Raw genomic sequence first — 22234 nt, 5'->3', positions numbered from 1 at the left:
TAATAAAAATAAAAAGGAATATAAAGACAAAATGGAAGAGCTTCAAGTAGAAATTGAGAAAAAAGGAAACCAAAAAAGAGACAGGAAATGGTGTGACAAAAAAAGAGAGAATGTTAAAACCTATTAGTGATGCAAAGATTTTTCTTAAAGGTTAAGAAAGAGGAGGTTTCACCTTATTAACTAAAACAAAAGAGAGTAAAACGAGAAAGAATGGATTCCGTGTAAGATGGAGAGGGTGGTATAAGATATAAACATAAAGAAATAATGGAAGCACTGGAAAGATTTGTACATTAAATGTACGATATGGAAAAAGTTGCAAAACAGGAGTGTTGTGTTAAAATGTATCTGAAGGTACTAAGGTAGACCCATTATAAAGTACAACGCCCCGTTTGGTTATGTACCTCACAAGACATCTGCAACAGCTGGAAAGGCCGCAGAAATACCTCACTAAAAAAAATCACAGGCCTAAAGCAGATGTCCTGTGCTGACTGTCTAAAAAAAATTCCAACTATACTCTGTGGCATATCGTCTACTCAGATGCGATCTCTGCTTAACATACAAAGCCATGTCAAACCCTGAGCTGTTGGACATGCTCCACGTAAAGAAATCACAGCCCCTCAGAGCCACACGCTCCAGAGATCTAAACCTTATCAACACAATGAACAAAACATGCTGGAGAGATAGGTTCCTGACCCAGAGATTCCCCATACTCTGGAAAAGACTGCCCATACATGTCAAGCAGAGCGCCTCCTTGGCCCTCTTCAAAAGGAACCTTGACAATTGGATGGGAGATAGGAAATTCATCCCGAGAATCACGTCAGTCACCCTGCTAGACAGGGGTCCAGGGAAGTAAATATTGTGGGAAGAAATATCCAGGGAATTGTTATGGCTAGGCTTGTATAGGCCCTAGGGCCGATAGCCTAGTACCAATCTATGAACCTATAAGGTAAAACTGGAGAAAGACATTACCATGAAAGACATGCATGAAGCAATAAAATAAGGAAGAAAAGAGTCAGCACCAGGAATGGACTAAATTGTGAGCTTTACAAGTGAATGGAAATAGAAAAAGCTTTTTGTTTGTGAAGTATTAAATGAATGGGTAGCTAAAGGGATACTGCAAGAAGTATGTAATAGGATGTTAACACACACACACACACACACATATAAATATATATATATATATATATATATATATATATATATATATATATATATACATATAGAAAAAAGATGAAAGGTATAATATAAAAATTGGAGACCTATAACTTTAGGGTATACGGAATATACAATAATCTGATTAATACACAAAAGATGCAGAGTATTGACTGAAATAACAAGAAATGCTGTGTTGCTGTAAAGGAGAGAGAATTAAAGGAAATGTTCAAAATAATAAAGGAAATATGTATGATTTTGATAGAAAAAAAGAGATAAGATTGGTTATATAGGATGTAGAGAATGTGTTTGATAAGTCATGAGGCAGTGTGGGAAATTATGGAAGCATATGTAATAAGTAAAAAAATAGTGGAAATTGTAAGAAAATTATGAAAATCCATGGGTGAAAGTAATGGCAGATGTATTGATAGGAAAATATATCAGAGTAAGGAGGGGAGTTTAGCAGGGGTATCCATTAAGTACGCAAATGTTTGTTCTAGTAATGAATGCAGTTATTCAATTTTTTTGTGTCAGGAGTTGGGAAGGAAGTTGAGATACCAGTATTTCTATGAATAGAGAAGTTACATTGTATGGTCAATATGAAAAAAGGAAGAAAGGTGTAAACCTGATAAATTGGATAAAATATTATTTGTTAGACTCTGGTTGTTATGAGAAAGAAGAATTGAAGGACTATTGTATTGCAAAAATAGATGGGATGAAAAGTTGTTTTTTACAGGTTGTAGAAAAAGAAATGGTGACGATATATGAAAATTATGGAAATGGACGAAGTATGTACTAGATTTCTGTTGAAGAAATTGTAAAAATATGTAAATAAATTGGATATGGGGTTGCAAAAAATATGTAACTCATGTAAGTGAAGTTTATGTGTAGACCATGTGTATGTGTGCGTGTGTGTGTGTGCATGTGTATATATATATATATATATATATATATATATATATATATATATATATATATATATATATATATATATATATATATATATATATATGTATATGTGTGTGTATATAAAAGTAGCCCCTATTCTTCTTTTGATAAGTGCCATAGGATCTTAAGCATTCACGTGTACTACCATCAACTCAAGAAAATAGGACCTCAGTGTAACATCTCATTTTTAGGACTTAGTAACATAAACACCCCCTTATGTTGCACTGCAGTGTCAGCATGCTACCTGGTGTGAGAATAGAACCAAACGCATTCTGATCTTCCAGCACCAGAGATGAGTGTGCTACTGAGACTGCTACTAGTCTATTAAACCTTAACAGTATTTCTTTGCGATGAAAATAAGTGAGAAAGACTTTTTAACAGTATATGCCCACACAGTCTTTTTCCTTCTCTGTTGTCCGTTTGGTTTGTCCTGAACCATTTACATCATTGTTTATAACTTTTACTTTTATGTTGACAGTTTTGAGTTTTTCATTCAGAAACTAAAACTTGTATTAGGTGGTTCTTCAATTATTTAGACCAACACATGTTCGTGTTTTTCACTGACCTCCTTGACTCCAGTATTGCCCTTATACTAACAGGATATGGGTAGAGCTGGAAAGTGCAAGCCACTGAAGACAGATGTTAGTAAAAAGTTAGCACATTTATCAGCTTGATACTAGGAGTCTGTCTCTTCAAGAATTGTTATTGAGGTGAGTATGTATCCTTTTACAACCATACTTTCCCACTTTTCTGTTCATTACTAGAAAAAATCATGATTACTATCCTTTGTGGTTTCACACTAGTCTAAACTGTTTGATACATAACCCAAATACTTTTCATTCTCATGTTGCATTTGTGGCACTACATCATATGTTGCTGAAGTCAGAGTTCATTTTGTTACTGGAATCCTCTTGGTTGCTTGAGATTTGACATTCGTTCTCTGATTATCTGCTTATTCCATTACTTGTTCATAAAGGAACTGAAACCTTTCCCAGCAATCTCAGGATGTAGGGCATACATGCTCGCTCTGAATGGGGCACCAGCTTTCATCATGATGTCCACTCAGACACACACTTCTCTACAGTTTAGAGGATTACCAGTTCCCTTACAGCACATTTTTGGGATGTGAGAGGAAACAGAAATGCTAGGCAAAATGGCAGGCAGACAGAAAGACTATATGCAAACTCTGCAAAGATGGCTTCCCAACTGAAGACTAAGGTGGAGATTTGAATGATGTCATGCATCAGTGCCAATTGCTTTACCACCCTCAGGTATAACATTAAGGAATTATTAGCTTGCAGGTGTTGCCTTCAAATTGCTACTCACAAATGAATGCTCATTCATGAGCATGACTTTGAATAAAGTCATCTGACCTCTTGTTAAACTTTCTGTCACTTTTTAGCAGGGAAGTTGTACTGTCAAGTTCTTATCTGGCTGTATACAAGAGCCACTTTATTAAGAGAACAGTAGTTACTGTTCTGTCCTTTGGAACCTTCTCAGTTTCCAAGGACAGGCAGACAAATAAATGTTGGCAGTAGTTTGTTTAATATCTTATGTCTTTCATTTAACTTATGGATAGAAGACCTGCGGGTCCTTCTATGTTGGTTCTAAGACTCTTTTCAACTATGACTTAGGCTAGGGGTGGTACAGTCAATGACAGAAAAACAGACAAGATTAGTATAATGCATCATTTAATTACCCAAAAGGACAAGAGTACAGTATAAATTTATTCACAGTAAATATTGATAAATGCAGTCCTAACAGTCTAGCATATAAGACATTTTGTGAATATATACAACTGTACAGCTGTACAAGTGTAATAGTTTGAAGTATTCTTTTACAGGTTAATAATCACATTGTAATAGACATGCAGAACAGATGTAGCTAAGTAAAGCGTAATGATTGCTACAGGCCTAGGTTTTCTGCTATTACCGAGTGTCCATAAACAAGTGATAGATTTACACCGTGTTTTAAATCTTATACCTATTTTTAAATTAGGTGTATTTGAGCTCATTTTAAGTCTGAATCAAAGTAATTCCATTTAGCAGGTTCAGCTTTCCTGGAGCTGCCTTACCTTCTGTAAGACCTTCAGAGCTCCCCCTTTCTCTTCTTTTACCTTTACGAACACTTCTTTAGTGCCTTTGTATTCTTCCAAACCTATTTCATCTTCCCTGTGTCATATCCTCCCTTGTTATCCTTTAGTAAGTGTAGAGGCTTAATGTCTTTTATATAATGTCCAGATTTTACTTCCAGTATGGGAGGTATATTCTTTTATATTGTACCAATAAATCAGGTAGTCATGCAGAAACAGAAATGATTGCAGCTGCACAAAATGTCAGTAAAAGTGGTCACTGGTTTTTTTGTCATTGCTAAGTGGTGAAGTAGTTTTTAAAATGTGCTTTATGCTTGAATATTTAAACAACATCCCCCCATGTGAAGGTAAAAACTGAAATAGTAAATAAACATATATACCTGTCTTCATATGTTTTATGTTCCTGTTTGGTACGTTAAACTGCTGGGATCTCTCATTTTTGCAACAGCCATGCTTACAAAGGCAGAAACTGGATTCACGTAGTGTGTTTTGAATATGTCATCACATTTAGTACATCACAAAGCTGTCCCTGAAATAGTGTGGCAAGACTGTTGCACTGGAGATTGTGTAAACACTACAGCTTTTTTTTTTTTTTTACTGATACAGTTGGAGACCTAGATTCCTAAAGGATGTAATCATTTTGTGAATTATTGCAATGCTTTTGCTTATGATAAGTTAGTATCCCCCTTTTTTTCTGAGTCAATAGTTTTTTTTTCCTTTATTTTACTCTTCAGACAAGGCACAGGAGGTGGAGGCAGAGTTACTTGAATCCCATCAGGAAGAGAGGACTCAGCTTCTCAAGAAAATTGCACAGAAAGAAGATGACCTTAATAGAACTGTTAAAAGATATGAAGATATTTTACAGGTATGGTTTGATTAAAGTCATTAGTTTAATTTAGTTGATTAATGTTAGCTTTTGCTTTGCACTACATTCATTAATTTATGTTCAGCTTTTGCCATTTTGTTTTTCTTGCCTTTGTTTAAATACTTTATATTTGTTGGTATGTACCTTAGGCTTTTTAAACTTGGTTTAGGTATGTTTGAATTGCAAATTATGTTTTAAAACTAAATACATATAGTGCTTAGGCTAACATATTTTGTTCATTGTAGTAGTTGTAGTAGTAGTAGTTGCCTAAGCCTGAATGGCTACATGTAGTAGGTTTCATTTGTTTACTTAGCTTTTGGAAACAGTAGGTCCCTGCCTTACTTCATGGTTACTAGAGAAGCCTTTGGTGTAATGGACTTCTGTGCAAACACTTCCTTGCCAAAATCCTAAACCATCTCAATTTTGTTGCATATTTGAGAGACGTACAGAAGTCATCCCACTATTCCTTTGTAAATTGCCTTTTTAATGGCTCTTTCTCAGTCTTTTCTAAACCCTTCTGATTGATATAGTTAGCATGCAGTATGTTATGTACTTACTACTTATCCCTGTTTTTCACTCAACTAAAAACCCAAACAGAGCTGGTCTTTCACTTAACACTTTTCTTTCCCTTTATGTTTGGCTTTACTCTGTTATCTGTCCATGGTGGGAAGGCAAGCTGTAGCTTGCAGTCCAAACTTCTGTTTGACCTCATTGTACTCTGTTACTCTTTCCCCCATAGTTGTTTGCTGCCATTACTTTGATTTCTGTGCTAATTTTCTCCAGTAAATTCCTGCCTGTCTTGACAATTTTCTATACTCCTACTTGCAGCCATTTCTATTGCTAAAGTTTCCTTTCTCTATGCCTATGCTGACTATGGTTTTAGATTATTTTCTACTACCTTATAAATGTAATATTCTGTATGTTGCTGTTATTCTTCTTAAGGGCCTAAATCCAAATTCCTGTATTTTACTTATTTTTTTAACCTACCCTCAGTTTGTCATCATTCCTTTCTACATTGCTTTAGAATCATCTGCTTCTGTTATGTATATGAGCCTCAGCTGAAAAATTCTAAATATCCCTTCAAGTCAGGTAATTCTAAACCACTTTATTCTGTGGAGAGAATCAACTTATCCCACTTAATTCTTGCCTTCTTCCCCTCCCAAATTGCTTCACCTTTTTATTAATTATCATCCACAACTTCTCTGGTTGGTAAAAATACATCAAATCTGTTTATAAAACAAAACCATGTTGGCAAATATGGGAGGTGAAGCTGCCCCCATGGCCACACCTCTGTGTTGTTTGTAATATTCGCCTTCATAATATACAAAGTTGTTAACACAAGATGCATACGCTGGAGAATCAATCTAACATCAGTATCACTCAGATCTTAGCCACTTACCATAGCTTGATGAAACCAGTCCAACCCCTCCTTGTGGAGGATGATAGAAAATAAGTCTTTGTCTATTGTAACAAAGAGGGCCTCTGGGGGACTTCCATGGTTTTAAGTTCACCTTTTATTCTATGATTTCAGTTTATCTCAGGTACCTGGATGACATATTTATTTCATGGAAGGGCAATTCAGAGGAACTGAAGTCTTTTATGGACTTTCTAAACCTTTTCACTGACTTCTTAGAATTTACCCACCAATGGAACATATATTCTGTTGATTTTCTCTACATCACATTGTTCAAAAATTTCGAGGAACAAAGATACAAGTCCAACATTTTCAGGAAAAACACTTTTTCGAATGCATATTTGCATTTCGATAGTCAATACCCTGCATGGCAGAAAAAGACTGATGAAAGTTCAACTGATCAGGATTAGTAGATTAGTTTCTGATGACACCAACTTCCAAGTTGACACTGTCAAACTTTGTGAAATGTTTAAAAGCAGGGGCTACCCACAGGGCATGTTGGACAGTATTAGTAGTTTTGTGACAGAGCACAGACATTCTCGTTATGGCTCCATTATATGACAACCTAGATCCACGGTGGGTCAGAATAAAACCAATGATAAACGTCCAGATACCCCTTCACAGGTGCCGGTCCTGCAATACAGCAGACATCCATTCTCTGAAAAGCTCCATCAAAGCATACTGGAGTACTGTTTTTGGATGCCTCGGGTTAACAAACCAGTTAAGGCAACAACTTAGATTTGTTTTTAAAAATAACAAAAATTTTAAAAACATCCTAGAAGCAGGAAGGAGTTATGACAATGTTTCTACCAGAGGTTGGGGTATGAAGAGGTGTGGAACCTGCAGAGAGTGTAGATTTATTTTTGAAGGTTGTAGTTTTTTTTGTGGAAGGTTTTCCTAGATTGATTACAGTCAAGGACAGATTTGACTTCAATACTAAGGATGCTGTATATACAGCCTTCTGTCTATCTTGTCCAGCATTCTATGTAGGAAAAACTATTGGACCTTTGCCGGCAAGAATCTGTCAGCACTTGTATGCAGTTGGTAAAGCCAACTCTTGTAATGCCCTTTATAAGCATTCTTTAGTGTGCAACAATTTTAAGAAATTTGATTTTACCATTTTAGAGAAGGTGGAATGCCTAGAAAGAGGTGGTGATTGAGAAACCTTTGTTGAGCTTCACTGGCAACTTTTATTAAATGCCAGCGCAACACCAGGTATTAATGAAGTAATATATATATATCAAGCCTGTTTTGAAAAATAATTCAGACTGCCTGTCATAGAACTTCTGTAATCAAACTTTTCAAAAATGTTTTTAAATAGTTCAATTGGTTATATAAACTATTTCATGTGTTTACTGTTTACTAATTCTTAATGCATTTGCTGTTATTTTTTTATACAATATTTACTTTTATATTTAATATTACTGGTGTTTTGCATGCATATTTATTTGGTGCAGGACATTTGGGAATAGTACTTGATATTTTAATGTGTGTAGACCTTTAAATGTTTGCCAGTGTTTTTGGCACTTTTTTAAGTGTATAAAAGGAAGGAAGTAGAGATCACATTGTTTCTGATAAAGTTCCTTTTCGGTTGGAACAAAAGCGCTCAAAACGTTGTGTAATTAAAGACTCTATTGTGTTCTGGTGCAACGTTTTTATTTTTATTTTCGAGTTTAACAAGTACGCTGATCGTGGTTTGGGGTATTTTGGTTGTTTTTCTATTGTAAAATTAGCTTTAATCATGCTGGAAGAGCATGTTGGAGCCTGTGTTTCATCTTACAAAACCACAGCTGACACCTACCTGTCTCCTCTAGCACCCAGTGCTATTCACCAATTTGAGTCCCCTTGAGTTGAGAAGTAAAAAAAAAAGTTAATTCCCAGATGTGATGATTCTCAGCTGAGGAACAAGCCAGATCTGTTCTTCCTTCCTGTTCTGCATGAAAAAAAAATACTCTACTTCATGGCTAAGAAATAAGAAAAAAAGCACTATATACTTTTAAACTCTGTGGCATATTGCTTGCTGCAACTTATACCCTACACAAGGCATTTAAGTGCTTCAGTTGTGACAGCATAAGCAGTATCTGCATGCATTTTAGAAATGCTAGTATGGAAATGAAAGCTGGCACTGCACTACCAACAGATTAGATTGCACTTATCAGTTGTGCCTAGGGCATCTGCCCCCTTCACCTTACCCTTTGGCTTTGTTGCACAGATACTATATGTCTTTTTTCATAGTTCATAGATTAGTACTATGATAACTACCCTTGAGGGCCATTTTAAGCCTAGACAGTTACCCCATGTGAGAATCAAACCCTGCACCTTGTGTTTGTAAGGTAAACACCTTATCCGTTATGCCAACCTCCTACTCCTTCCCAGATGTGAATAACAGCTTGCATGTTGACACTTAAGTTACTTTTAGCCTTAATATAATAGGCACTGACTACCCTTAAGTGATCAAACTAAATTATGCACTACTATATTTAATATTGAAGTACTAAGGCTACTGGGGCTGTAACTACCTGTAAAAGTATTCACTTTTGCTCCTCTTCAAATTTAGCTTGTTTTTACTGACTGTGGCCAGTTCCCCTTTAAATACTAATTATGATGCTTCTTATATAAGTGATTCAGAGCATGTTATTCAGTCATTTCTCGATTGATTGCCTGCACCTTCATTACTCAATCTCTAACTGAAGGCTTTTTATTTATTTATTGACAATTTGATTATCGGGAAAGTCCAACTGGGTAGAACCCCATTTTCAGTGCAGTCCTGGAGTGAAAAGCTCCACATTACTACAAAACATTTTAAGAACAATAATTTTACAATATTCAAAAATAGAACAAAAATCTGCAGCTTAAATAATTATAACAAATTAGACATAATATAAAAACATTGGTTAAGAATGGATACAAATTATATGACAATCATTTAATATTTAGTGAAATTTTAAATAGTTTGTAGAGAAATTATAGGTAAGTTAGTCTAATATAAACAGGAATTGCAATATGACGTGAGGAGGAAAACAGGCTTATGGTATATTTAGAGAGAAAGCCTGGGAAGAGAATTTGATAGAATTAAAGAAGTAAGTGAAGACATGGGTGGTAATAAGGTATAAGGAATGAAAAGGCCCTTGTTCACATTTATGGATATAATTTTTCCTGGTGTTGAGCAGGAATAAAGCCGGATTGCAGCTAGGTGTTTTTTCACAGTGATTTTGAAAGAAGGGAGGGGAGGGTATTGGTATTGACCTCTTGGATACAGAAAAAGATTTTCAGGGCTTGGCAACCTTGTATGAGTACAGACAGTGCCCAGCAGATTTGATATGTTTGTAGGGTTCCCTATCAGAAGCCTGAAACACTATAAGCCTGAAAATCAAAATCCTGAAACTCAAAATCCTGAAAACACAAATAATGCTAATATGCCAATACAAACACACTAATATCTACTGACTGACCTTAACCCTAACCCTAACGTCCGTCACTATCGCACACTCACCTAACCCGCGCCCTAACCCTAACTCACTTAAACCGCCCCTAACCCTAATTTTTGTCACTATTGCATACATGCCTAACCTGCGCCCTAACCCTAACTCACTTATACCGCCCCTAACTCTAACATAAAACCAACCGCACACTTACCTGAACCCAACGCATGACCTAACACCACAGGGCTAACAATAGCAAAGCCACAATGACGTCAGTATGTCTATTTTGTGTTTTCAGGATTTTGAGTTTCAAGATTTTGGGTTTTCAGGAGTTTGAGTTTTCAGGCTTTTGGTTTCAGGATTTTGATTTTCAGGCTTATAGTGTTTCAGGCTTCTGATAGGGAACCGTTTGTAGACAGGAGTTTTTGGTTACTGGGTCGCATTGACCAATTAGGAACATAGTTGTGTAGCATATTTTTAGTTCTGGACAGACAGATGGATGCCAGATAATTTTATATGTGGTAAGAAGCTGTGTGTATATGTTAGTTAATGAGGCAGTTCTAACCAATTTAGGCTTTTTAGTGCTATACAGTGGTGGGTTCTGAAAGTTGTATTTGCTGCAATTTTAGCAATGTTGTTAAAGCATTGCTCAGGTTTTTAATTTTTGTAAAGCCTGGAGGTTAGCAAGGATGGGAGCACCATAAAGGATTTTGGGAAGGAGAGAAGTGTAGTTTTATTTGCCATTGGTGACAAAATTTTTGGCTCTGTAAAGCATCCCTAGTTTTGATGAGTTTTTCTTATCCAGTTTTGTATATGCAGGTCAAATGCAAGATTATTATCCACTATCAGCCTTAATAATTTTCTATTTAAAGTAACTTAAGTTGTTGTATTATCAAGAGAGAGAACTTTTTTATGAGAGAAGGATTTGGGGAAAAAAGTAGTAGTTCGGTCTTTTTTGGGTTGAGCAACAGTTGAGTTAAGAAGCCATGTTTTAGTAGCTGTTAAAGCTTCCTGAGTAATTTTCTGAAAGTATACCATGTTGTCAGATGTGCATATGAGAGTGGAATCATCTGTGTATTGTATTAGGGTGGTCTGTTGTGCGGATGTGTAGAGGATGTTGGTGAAAATGTTAAAGAGGATGGGGACCAAGAATAGAGCCGTATGGTACACCGATAGTGACTGGGAGGTAAGGAGTGAGAGAGAGAGAAAAAGTGGAGTGCTATTTTACTGACTGATACCTATTGGACAGGTAGCTTTTGAATCACAGAAGGCTGGGCTGAGAGAGACCTAGTGAGAATATTTGAAGTAAAAGTTTGCTGTGACACACTGTGATGAAGTCTTTAGACAAGTTTAGAAATAAGGATTAGACTAGTTTGCTGTTAACTCTAGCTTTATTGGCAGTATCTCTGTTGGTTAAAAGGGCAGTGCTTCTGCTATGGGAAGGATGTAAGCCATGTTGTGCAGGGGATAGGTGTTCTGCTGCAGGAGATAGTCTAGCAATTGATTTTGAATATATTTTTCAAGTATTTTGGCAAGGGGAGATGAGATTGCTGTAGGTCCCCTCCTCTTTAACATTTTTTCGTTATTAATGTGTTGAATTTCCTCCTTTGTGAATAGGGATATTGTGTGACTTAATCCAGGGAGAGGGAAGATGGGATTCCTGGATGCTAGGGTTTTGTTTGGTATTATTCTGAAAGTTGTTATAGCATAGTTTTTTTGTCTTCATTTATTTGCTTTTTTATTACAACTGTGAAGCATTCTGAAGTTAAAGATATTGAGGTGTTTTATATTTTTTCCATTCTTTCCACACATTTTCTCTGTCCTGCATTAGGATTCTACTCTTTTTGGATAACCACACTGCATTATTTGTTTTTACTCTCTTCCTTCTAGGAAGTGCAAGGCTGTTTAGGATATATAGAAAAGTTTTACTGAATTAATTTACAACCTCGTCTAAGGGGAGGATGTTTAGGAAGTTCCAGTTAATAGACAATAGTGTAGGGTAGGGGAGCAAAGCAAAGCCAAGCGTAACAGGCTTTCCACCCATAAGTCAAATTATAACTGAGAGCAGTCAGTTTATAGCCAGTACAAAACAATTAACAAAGATATGCCAAATTAAAACAGGTTTTCTGTCATTTCCTGAGGCTAAATGACTGGCATATGCATGACATATGCAGTATAAAGAGGACAGTATTTCACAGAAACTTTTAGTCTCAGACCAAGCATGTTTTTAACTGATTAACTTAATACACATCAAGGTTCTTTATGATAAAAGTGCTTATATTATACAATGACAAAATTCTCAGTAAACTTTTAGGAGTAGGGCCTTGTGGCAGAGATCCTGTTCTATTGAGGTTAGATGTAATGACTGCAGGCTATTATACAAAAACAAAATTGTCAGTAAACCTGTAAGATTAGGGCCTTGTGGCAGAGCTCCTGCTGTATCTAGGTCGGATGTAGTGACCACAGGCTCTGCTCTGTGAAGTAAGATAGTGACTGAGTTTAAGAGGCTTTTGTTGGTGGAACGAAAAAAAAACAGTAGCATTACAAATGTAAGAAACGGGTCTTTTCAAATAGTACAAAATCCTATGAACATGCTACGTGTAAACAAATTTATTATATGCATATTTCTAAGAACAAAAGCTTTACTCTTATAGTAACTTCTTCAGACCCGTTATTTTCCTTCTATACATTAATAACAAATTGGGAATTATGCTTTAGATTCCTCTCGCCAATTTGTCATGGTCAGCAAACTTCCAGTCTTTTTTAGCTGCCACTTCTTGCAGAAACATTGATGTCCTTCTGTTCATATACTGCAGTATTCATGAGGGAGTCTGCTTCCAGCTGACTTGTACATCCAGCCAGTATACAAAATTCTTAATGCTACTGTAAGGTACGTGCGATGCCATACTTCAGCTAGCGTACTTCACCCATAAAGAGATACCAGGTATAAAGCAGACGTCAGCACGTACCAACCTTAGAACTTTTCTGACACTTGTCCGATCGCCTGCTCCGGTAGTCGCTGGCCAGATAAGTGGCGAACTTTGGCTTAGATAAGTACCCCATAGGGATTTTTTTCTTTAAATATTGGCTACTGTATTGTGTTTAGTGATTACATGTCAGCTGGAAAGGGCAAGTGTCAGTGTGGAAGGCAGATTCCTCATAAGGATTCACATGATCTCTGCTTGTTTTGCTTAGGCCCAGACCACGACCACACCACCTGTGCTATTTGTAAGGCCTTTGTCCCCAAAATCCTTCGCAGTCATCTAGCTTCCCTTGCACTGTATCTGGCGAATCAGCACTTTAAGCTTTTAGCGTGAGATATGAAGAAGGTGTCGGGCCCTTCAGACGAGCAGCAACTCAGAAAGGCCAAGAAGTCTCAGCCTGATCTTTCTATTGCTCCCTCTATTTCGGGCAGCCCTCCCGAGGCCAATGTAGGTCCAGAGACCATTGCGGAATAGGTGGACATTCTTTCAACGGTTACCACATTGGAAGCTGTGAAGGACCCAACCAGCATGTCTGTGAGGGAATCGCAGGTGTCCGATTCGGGTGTAGGGGGAGAACCATGGCTTGCTATTACTGTAGGCCCACTTAGCATCACCCAAATCATTGTGTGGGAGGATGTGCCTATGGACATTGTGGTGTGCAAGCAGATGTCTGGCCCAGCCATGTTCTACCACATGGAAGCTCCTAAAAAGAAAAAAACTAAAATCAAAACATGTTTGTCTGGTTACCCAGGATCAAGCACAAGACTGGCAAGCCTTTTCCATACCGTTATGGCTCTGCATTAGACCTTGACTCCTTCTACCCCTTGCCCTGCCTTTCCTCCTCCTACTCCTTTAAAGAGGACCTCTGAGGATATTTTTTCAGTTGAGGAGGAATCATCAGGAGATGAATTCTTGGCTTATTTCATCCAGATCTCTTCCCCCTTGGGTTATGCCTCACCAGAAAAGAAATCTAATGGTACGGATTCCCCAGGGGAGGATATCTCCTTTGGGGAAACTATTTTGCAGATGAATGACTTCTTCAAGTGGGACTTTACCAAGTGTCTGACATACAGAAGAGGTACTATGACCTTCTCCAGATGGACTCTCCTTCTCCATCTGGCATTTCCCCTGTCCTACTGACCTTCTTAGATGCCTTCACAGCTGCTTCTAAATGCCCAGGCTCCCAGCCTTCAGCTGCCAAATGTCCAGATAGATTTTATAAGGTGCCTGAGGACTCCGAATTCCTCTTTAAAGCCCCTTCTGCAGACCCAGCTACTGTATCAGTTTCAGCATGCAAGGCATCCAAATTATTGCCTTCCACTTCCTTGCTTCCCTTGGATAAAGAGAGCAAAGTTATGGAGAGATTGGGAGAAAAAGTATATACTTTCGCTTCCTGCTTGAGATCAGATAACCCAGGACTCTTGGGTCCTTTCCATCATCCAACAAAGATATTTTATGGTGTGGGGAATCTCTTCCCTTTTTCAGGGGCATCCCACAACCACCAAAAGAACAACTGGGATTCTTTCCACGTGTCATTTCCACTGTTCTTTCCAAGGGCACTATTCAGCAAGACCCGCTCTCTGAAATGGGAAAAGGGTTTTACTCCAGGATGTTTTTGGTTAAATACCTTTCTGAAAGTCCCCTCCTTTTGCATGCTGACTTTGCCCACCCTTTTCCCACTTATTCTTCCTCAGGCCTTTATTGTGTTATTAGACATCAAAGATGCCTACCTTCATATCCCCATTCACCCATGGTTCAGGAAATGTCTTTGCTTTTCTGTTGCTTCCTCACATTTGCCTAGCCCTTCAACCACCTCTTCCCACTCAGGAGCTGTATACGGATGCTTCAGATACAGGATGGGGTGCAACACTTTAATCCTGGAAGGTCAGAGATGTCTGGTCTCCAGCCCAAAGGAGCACATCAATATGCCCTTTGGTCTGTCTATGGCACCGTGGATCTTCACAAAATGTTTAGCTCCTGTCATACCCTACTGCAGGCTACAGGGTATACATATTTTTCCCTACCTAGATGACCTCCTCCAGGCCTCATCCCCAGGCATCCTTCAGGAAACTCTCTCCTTCATGATCTCTCTCCTGGAAAGTCTAGGTTCACTGTCAACTATCAGAAATTTACTCTGACCCCTTTCCAAGACCACATTTTTCTTGGCTGCAATATTCGGACAGACAGGGTGCTTGCACGTTTACCCCCAAAAGAGGTCCTGTCCCTTACTTCCTGTTTCCAGGACCTTTTACCTCTTCAGTCTCTGACTGCCAGGGACTTCCTTCGCCTCATGGAGTTCATGGCCTGAAAAATTCCTATGCTTCCCTTAGCCAAGTTGCCCATGAGAAAATTCCAGTAGTTCTTGAGAACAGTTTGGTTGCAAACACTCCCACCCTCTGGATTCATCGTTTCACTTCTACTCTGCTTGAAGGGGTTGATAAACTGGTGGATACTTCAGGTGGTGAGGAATTCAGGCCTAGCCCTGCAACCACGTCTTCCCACTCAGGAGATGTATATGGATGCTTCAGATACAGGATGGGGTGCAACACTTTAATCCTGGAAGGTCAGAGATGTCTGGTCTCCAGCCCAAAGGAGCACATCAATATAAGAGAAATGAGGGCCTTGATTTTTGCCATCAAAAATCTTCAAATCCAAGCTTTCCCCAGGGGTTCCAAGGTGGTTCACAGACATCACCACGGGTCCTCTGGTATGTCAACAAATGGGGGCGGGGGACAAAGTCTTACCTCCTGTGCAGACTGGCTTTACAGGCCTGGAAGCTAGCTTTACAGAGTCAAGTCTGTCTTCAGGCTATTTACTTTCCTTCAACTCAGAATGTGGTGGCAGACACACTCAGCAGGTCCACAACTCAGTCCCACAAATGGATGTTACACAGGGATTTGTTTCTGGATCTGATCCATCGATGGGGTACACCTCAGATTGATCTCTCTACCTTCCCCATGAACAAACAACTTCCCAAATTTTGTGCCAGGATCTCACATCCCTTGGCATGGAAAGTGGACACTATATCCTTTTTTTGGAAGGGGATGTTTTAGTATGCATTTCCCCCCTTCCCACTTCTCCAACAGGTCCTGCTGAAAATTCAGTGAGAATAACCAAAAATCTTGCTGGTGACCCCCTTTTGGCCAAGACAGCATTGGTTCCCCCTCTTCCTGCATTTAGTCAAGTACAATTACCACAAGTTAACCTACAGGATGGAACTGCTCTTACAGGATAAGGGAACTCTAGGGCATCCACACAGTTATCAACTGTAAACCCTGTGAGTGGTAGAGTTTTCAGGCACCTTTTATCTGAGGACATGCTTCAAGTTCTACAGGAGGCCAGAAAACCCACTACTAGTAAAGCCTACATTTCCAAATGGAAGAGGTTTTCCATCTGGTGTTTCAGAAAGGATTTACAACCACTGTTAGTAGATGTCCCAGTGGTTGTGTCCTGTCTGTGTGAATTGACGAAGAGTGAGCTGTCTTGCTCTTCAGTTAAAGCCCATCTTTCTTTCCTTATTCCATCTCTTCACATCTGCCTATGTCTCCTCCTTTAGCTTCTAGATTGGAAGTTAAACTGTTCCTAAAAGGTTTCCTATACATTAGAGCACCAAGGAAAACAATTCCACCTCCTTGGGATCTCAGTTTTGTTTTGGAGAAACTTACCTTGGCCCCATTTGACCCAGCAAGTTCCTCTTCCCTGCAACATTGCACCTGGAAAACTGTTCTCGTAGCAATTCTGCCAGAAGGGTCTTTGAGTTACAAGCTCTAATGTCTACCTCCCCCTTCACAGTCTTCCACAGGGATAGGATTTCTCTCCACACTAATCCCTCCTTTATGCCCAGGGTAGTTAATGAGTTATCCCTCAATCAGTCTGTCAACCTTCCAACCTTTTTTCCTTCTCTTCAATCCTCCATTAAGAGGATTCTACACACTTTAGACGTGCACAACAGCTTGGATACTACCTGAACAAAACTGATTCCATCCGAAAGTCTGAATGTCTGTCTGTCTCCTATCACCCAAGGACCCTGGGTCAACCCGTTTCCAAGCAAGCTATCTCCTCTTGGATTTCTGAAACTATTTCTTTCACTTACTTAGCCAATGGAAAGAGCCTTTCTTCGTCTGTGAGGGGAAATTTCACTAGGCAAGTGTCCTCCTCTGGAGCCTTCTTTAAAGGCTTGGACACTTGCTGTATCCTGGAAGCAGCTACCTGGTCTTTTGTTCATACGTTCACTAAGCATTCTAAACTGGATGTCATCTCCAGGTCCAGAGCTGGGTTTGCCAGAGCTATTCTGCATGGGCTTGTGGAAAATGTTTCTACTGGTCCTCCCAATTCCTCCTCTGCATGAGCTTTGGCATTCTCCCTCATGTTATGACTACTGCAGTATATGAGTAGAAGGACATAGAATGGTTGTGTAAAATCTGACTATAACCATAGATGTCCTTCTCTTCTATATGCTGCAGTATTACTTTCTCACCTGTCCTTCCCTCTGATGCTTGCCTGGTCCCTGGTTGCATGTTTTCCTCACCTAAAATCAGACTGGTGCTTTGTGGCACTTAGTTCTGAGGTTGGTCTGTGCTGACATACACTTTATACCTGACATCTTTTTATGGCTGATGTATGCTAGATGATGTGCTGCGTTGCACGTACCTTACAGTAGCATTAAGACATTTGTATACTGGCCGGACATACAAATCAGACGGGGGCGGACTCTGCCATGTTATGAATACTGCAGCATACAGAAGGACATCTATGGTTACGGTAAGATTTTACACAACTATTCTTTCTCTTATCTAAATTGCATGTTAATGGAAATGGCACTTTACAATTTTCCATATATTTCCTAATTTCACGTTATTACTTGCTTTCCTTATCATCATCTCAAGACTGGTCTTGGGCTCAAGTTTAGTGTGCTCTTGATTTTTCTAGTCAGCTCCATGGCTTTTTTCTATTGCTTAAATTTTTTGGTGCAATAGAAAAGATTTCGCTAGCAAGTTCTCTCTGTGGGCTTTGTTGTTTATTTTAAATACCTTTATTTAAATATCATTTAAGACGTAGGGGTACATGTATTAGTAGAAAAGAAGACAAACCACATTAACATTTTTGATTTACTGACATTGCACGTTACATATATGTGTTTTTTTCTATATTAACTTTAGTCCAGCATTACACAAATTGTTGATTTTCTGCCTTCCCTTAAACCTCTTTCCTCCTGAGCATTATTTTGCATGCATTGTTCTCACATATTCCATTTATTTGGATGTAATTTGTTTCTTCCTTTCTCTAAAGATCCCATTTCATATTCTTTTATCTCTTTGACAGTGTTCAGTCATTCTATCACAGTTGGTTTAGCTTTTGATTTCTATTTTCTAGTGACTATTTTTTGTGTAGCCAATAGAATTAAACTTAATTAGGCCTTACATTGTCTAGGCAATTCAGATCCTTTGTCCTAACTCAAAAGAATATTTTCCTTGGTTACAGAAATTTGATCACCCATTATTTCTGACAGCATATTCTATAAGGAATTTCTAAAATCTCCCAGCTCATGACACTCCCAAAAATATATTGCCATTTAATTCTTTCTCCCCCATCACACCTCCAGCATTTGCGTTCTACCAGAGGAAGATTTCTTTGAAGTTTGCTTGGGATATAAAACTACCTAGGCAAAAATCCTAAACAGTCTGGACTTTTTGCGTACTTGAAAGCCCGCACATATGACCTGCCAATATTCCCTTGTAAATTGCTTTTCCAGTCCCTATTGCCAGTATGCTGCACTAATTATTCCTTTTTAACAGCAGCTTCCACTCTAGATTTGACTAAAAATGCTACCAGAACAGGTCTTTCATTAAGACTCTGTGGGCTTTATTATTGTCAGCTGAATGAGAAGCAAAGTCCCTTTAGCTTGCCAACTCACTGTTTGTTGGGTAAACTTTTTGATTTCCACCATATCTTCTTTTGCCTGCAAAAGTGACTTTAATCCTCCTGTAAGAAATATTCTAAAGACAGCTACATATAGCAACTTGATTCTCACACGTGCCTTGTGACAGCCCGTGATTCTTCTGCCTGGTGTACACAGAACAATTATTTTCCATAAACACTCTGCTGCCTTTGATTTTTTTTTTTTTTTTTACTTTTCTAATACAGGTCTTGGCTGCTTTCTCATGGCCAAATATGGTGCATACCCACAATGTGCCCTTTTAGTTAGCAAATCCTTGTGTGGAATACTAGTCCATTTACTTTTCCTTACTTTCATAAAATTAATACAGTCTGTTCCTTCCAGTTTGTCTGGTATAGCAGACAATCTTGGGCTTTCTCTTCTGTCTTTTAATGCCACTGTTTTTTGAAACACTTCTTCTGAGAAGCCTAATATTCAGAGAGTCTTTCTTTAATTGCATATGCAAATTTCTGCAGTTTTATCAGCTTAGCTGAATAGCTATTTAAAGGAGAACCGCACCCACAGCCTGAAAAAGCATGTTTATTTCATGTCTTTGTTTCCTACATTTTAACACCACTTTCAGACTATATATATATATATATATATATATATATATATATATATATATATATATATATATATACACACTTTTTTTTTTTAAATGCAATTCCAGAGTCTGCCCACATGGGGTCCATCATCTTGCTGTGATTTTAAATTTTAAGTCTTCCTCTAGGTATCCCCACATTGCAGTGTTGGGCTTTAAAATATTAGATCATAGCCCCTAAGCTCCTGTCACTGCATTGACTTTACATGTAGTTTTACACATAGGATCATAGGATTATAGGCGGTTACAAGGCTATTGTCCCTGAGGCCGTTATAAGCCTGGCCAAGAGTTTAGCACATGTTTAGACAAGTCAGCATCCACAGCCCCTGTCCAGCAGGGAAACAGGCAGAATCTTGGGGGTGTATTTTCTGTTTCCCATCCAGTTGTCCAGCTTGCGCTTAAAAAGAGATAATGAGGTACTCTGCTTGATGTGGAGAGGGAGTTTGTTCCACAGATGGGGGAGTCTCTGGGCCACAAATCTGTCTCACCAACAAGTCCTTTTGATATCACAGTCCAGGTTGAGGTTGTGCATACGGGTTGCTTAAGTGGAGCTTGACTTGCAGATATGCAGCAGTCTCATCAAGGCGGGGTCTGAGATTGCTTTGTGTGCCAGACAGAGGTCACATCTGAGAAGTCTGCAGGAAACTGAGTAGAGGGACAGGGCTTTTTAGCCTACCAGTGTAGGGTAGGTGTTTGAGGCCCTAGATTCTCCTGGTGAGGAACCTCTGTGGTCTCTCCAACTGCTGCATATGCTTTGCGAGGTACATACCAAAGGGGGCATTGTACTCAATAACTGGCCTTATAAGGGAAGAATACAGGGATGTTATGACCTCTTTGTCCCTGGATGAGCTACCTTTACTTATGAGGTGGGCCATGTTGAAAGCTTTCCATACAACGGAAGCAACATGATGGTCAAAAGTCAGGTTGCTATTAACCTGGGTGCCCAAAGCCCTCACTACTGATTGTGTACTTAGGACATTGTTATTAATGTGATAATCCAAAGAAAACCAAGTCAGTCCAAAAGGAAACCGCAAAGCAGTGTTTTAATAAATCCAAGTAAAACAGAGAATAGTTAAGATTAGAACAGTTTTGAATACAAACACAACTAGATATTTTAATCTATCAGCAAATGAAGTTCACTTGTTGAATGAATTAAAACAAAACACTAATTTACGTTACATGAAACCAGACAAGGGGGGGGGTGTGGTTATAATGGAACTGCATGATTATTGTGGATGCTGAGGTTGCTTAATGATGAGGAGGTTTACAACCAAGTGCCTTTGAATGAAAGTAATCTTGCTTATAGGTCTGTTAAAGTGGTTCTTGATGAATTATTGCTTTTTGATACGATTTCCAAATCTTTGTATGAATTTTTATATGTTGACAAACGAGTTATTTCAAAGATTTTCGGCATACCCAAAATCCATTCTAACAAGCTAGACCCACCCCTCCGTCCAATTGTGGCATCCAGCGGGTCTATTACTGAACCCCTGGCAAAATATATCAACACTAAATTGAAATTTTTGTTCAAGTCCAGTACACACATACTTAAGGACTTATGATATCTGTTAAACAAATTACAGATGGTTATTGTTCCCCAAGAGGCGCTATTAGTTAAATGTGATGTACACAGTTTATATACTGTTATACCACAGGAGCTGGGTCTTGAATGGTTTAAGAATATTTTATTATCCCATAGTGGATTTAGTACAGCTGATCAAGAAATGTTGGTTTCTTTTATGGATTTGGTGTTGAATAATAATTTTTTATACTTTGAGGGAGAATATTACAGACAATGCAAGGGGTCGGCCATGGGTGCTAATTATGCCCCCCTCTTTGCCAACACTGTTATGTTATGGTGGGAATTGCATTTATTGTTTAGTTCAGCATTTTTTAAGTTTTGTTTGACTTATTATAGATACCTGGATGATTTTTTTTTTATCTGGACAGGGACACGAGATGATTTGGACAAATTTATTAGTTTCATGCAGGAGAGTACTGATTTTCTGAGATTTTCTTATGTGGCAGACAAAGCTAGTATTAACTGTTTGGACATCAGTTTTTCTAAACAAAGTGATGGCACTTTAAAAACTAGAATATATAGGAAGCCAACATTTTGTAATGCTTATTTATATTTTACTAGTTGCCATCCTATGCACAGAAAAAAGGCATTGTGAGATGTCAATTGATCTGGGTTTCTAGACTGACATCTGATAATGGGGATTGCCTGAGGGAATTTAATTTTGTGAAGGACATGTTTAAGGAGAGGGGGTATCCACCTGACCTCTTGGACTCCATAGGCAATGAAATTTGAATGGGTAGACAAAACAAATATGCTCCCATTATCAAGTTTGGGCTTGGCCATCAAGTTAATTTGCAAAGTTTGGATACTACTAGGGAAATTGAACCATTTAAGGTCAACAATATGGTTATGCATTATACGGTAGAAGCTAGATGTTTTGAAAAAATTATTTCTAACAACTGGAATTTATTACAAGCTGGTAGTGACATTTGTCACTTATTTATTTCCAGACCGACTTTTACTTATAAAAATAGAAGTAATCTTAAGGCGATATTGGAACATACTGGATGCACATATGGGGTCCCCACTACAAGAAAATGCGAACATTGTACATATTGTACATATATTAATGTTAACAAAGGTGGTAAGATCAGAACATGGAATGTGGGTACATTTGTTAACTGCAACACAAAAATAATTATTTATTTAGCTACCTGTTGCTCATGCAATGCATTTTATATTGGTAAAACCAATAACTCCCTTAAACAAAGGATTTATCAACATATTTATAGTATT

General features: G+C 38.3%; 1 protein-coding gene across 2 annotated transcripts in view; it reads left to right on the top strand.

Moving 5' to 3' along the window:
- The window catches only part of GOLGA4 (golgin A4), a 1578103-nt gene that overhangs the window by 459512 nt on the left and 1096357 nt on the right, over positions 1–22234 (top strand). For both annotated transcript variants that reach the window (XM_044075462.1, XM_044075461.1), the window contains exon 4: positions 4927–5057. In XM_044075462.1, coding sequence (XP_043931397.1) covers positions 4927–5057 — 131 coding nt within the window. The remainder of the gene's footprint in view (positions 1–4926; positions 5058–22234) is intronic.

The sequence above is a fragment of the Protopterus annectens genome, chromosome 6.part1 (assembly GCF_019279795.1).
Source record: "Protopterus annectens isolate FY-2018-M chromosome 6.part1, PAN1.0, whole genome shotgun sequence".
NCBI classification, from domain to species: domain Eukaryota; kingdom Metazoa; phylum Chordata; order Ceratodontiformes; family Protopteridae; genus Protopterus; species Protopterus annectens.
The sequence above is the reverse complement of the archived record's forward strand: the minus strand, read 5'-3'. Positions and strand labels throughout refer to the sequence as shown.